At 35.5% G+C, this 1,914-nt stretch overlaps 1 protein-coding gene across 1 annotated transcript in view; it reads right to left on the bottom strand.

Moving 5' to 3' along the window:
* LOC106882486 (CUGBP Elav-like family member 3) overlaps positions 1–1,264 on the bottom strand; it is a 650,826-nt gene extending 649,562 nt beyond the window's left edge. The window contains exon 1 of the mRNA XM_052969856.1: positions 805–1,264. Coding sequence (XP_052825816.1) covers positions 805–1,090 — 286 coding nt within the window. The 5' untranslated portion in view covers positions 1,091–1,264. The remainder of the gene's footprint in view (positions 1–804) is intronic.
* Between the last annotated feature and the right edge of the window lie 650 nt (positions 1,265–1,914).

Here is a 1,914-nt window from a genome sequence, read left to right as displayed (position 1 = left end):
ATATATAGATATAGATATACACACACAGACATATACACATTCAGTGCGTATAGGCACATCTGTAATAATATTGATGTAAGTAAATAAATATGAATTCCAGTGTATATATGTACATATATATTTACATCTGTAGCACTACCTTGCTCTCTTAAAAGCCTTTCGATTCCCAGGCGTGAATACTTATTCACATTCATACATATATATGTATGTATGCATGTATAAAGGTAGGTATTAAACTCTATCCATTTCGTTTAATCTGTATCCAAAATAAACATACATATTTATGTAGTTGTATGTATGGCGTAGATTTTTCGACTCTTGTTTCACTGCACAGGTGTGTATATTGTACATAAGCAGCGCTCCTGTATTTATTCACATATATGCATTGTGTACCCTCTATTTTTTTTTGTTAGTATATATAGGTATGTATAATAAATATAGACACGCGTAAATATATTTATATAAAATTTCTTAAAAATAATTCGATAAATATGTATGCGCACACACATACATTTACACGTGTGTGTATGTATGCTGAGATATGTACGTAATCGTATATTATATATATCATACACATTTAGTGTGTTTATGTTTGTGTGTATATGTGTGTGTATGTGTGTATATTACATCTGCTTCCTTATTTTTTTTCCATCGGAGGTTTGTATATATATATATTGTTGCACACATATACATATATATATATCTATATATTTACATGTATGTATTTATGTATGTACGTATGTATATATGCATGTATGTATATATATATAGATGAGATTTCAAAGATTTTTATGGTAAGCCTACCCTTATGCATTCCTGTAAAACGATCCTTTAAAACCGTCAACTCATAGATTTGCCCATATTCCTCAAATATCGGTCGTAGGTCTTTTTCTTCCAAATTCCTCGGAATTTGCCCCACAAATAATTTGATCGCATCTTGGTCCTTCATGGGTATTGTATTAGGGTGTGATGAGTTAGCAGATGATGGTCCGTTGACAACTTGCAGATTTTGAGTCGGTATTGTATGCTCACTGCTTGTACCCGGCATTAAAACTCCGTTGTGATGCGCTAGAGCAGAAACCGCTGCCATCTTGTATGGACTTGTCTATCTATCTGTATATTACTGTCTGTATATTTCTATGTGTATTTCTCAGTGCGTGTGCTGCGTGTGCGTGTGTATGTATGTATGTGTATGTGTGTAAGTCTCTGTCTGTCTGAATGTATCTGTGTGTCTGTGTCTGTGTTTATGGCTATGTCTCTCTCTCTCTCTCTCTCTCACTCACCCACTCCCTTTATCCTTCATTCGCGTTCTCCCCTCCCTCTTATTTCCTTACCGCGCTCTCTCTCTTTCATTCACTCGCTCTCACTCTTTCTCTCAGACGCACGTACTCTCGCCGTTCCCCCCTCTCTCTTCTTTTCTTTCTATCTATCTCTCGCACACGCTCTGTGCCTGTGTGGATGTTGCTGTATGTAGGTGTATGTACGTGTATTCTTCTCTCTATCACTATGTATATATCTCTACATCTCTACGTCTAAATGTATGTGTATTCACTGCGCGACTCTGCTTGTTTCTCTATCTGTGTATCCGTATTATGCGTGTGTATATATATATATATATATGTGCACATATATAATTATATATATGTAGATATATACATATAAATTTACGTATACATCAGATATGTACGCACTTGAATGCGCGCGCGTGTATGCGTGTATATATATGTTCTTGCGCGTGGCAGTTTTTGAGTGCTGTTTCACGTTTGCGCGTGTATATATTTGTATATGCGTATATTTATCAAGTATGCTTCTATATATGTGTATATATATGTGTGTGTGTGTATCTATATGTGTGCGTGGGTATGTGTGATTGCGTATGTATATTTGTACGTGTGTGAGTGTGTGTGTGCGTGT

Source organism: Octopus bimaculoides, chromosome 8 (assembly GCF_001194135.2).
Source record: "Octopus bimaculoides isolate UCB-OBI-ISO-001 chromosome 8, ASM119413v2, whole genome shotgun sequence".
Classification (NCBI taxonomy): domain Eukaryota; kingdom Metazoa; phylum Mollusca; class Cephalopoda; order Octopoda; family Octopodidae; genus Octopus; species Octopus bimaculoides.
Note: the sequence above shows the minus strand (reverse complement) of the source record. Positions and strands in the feature narration are given on the sequence as shown.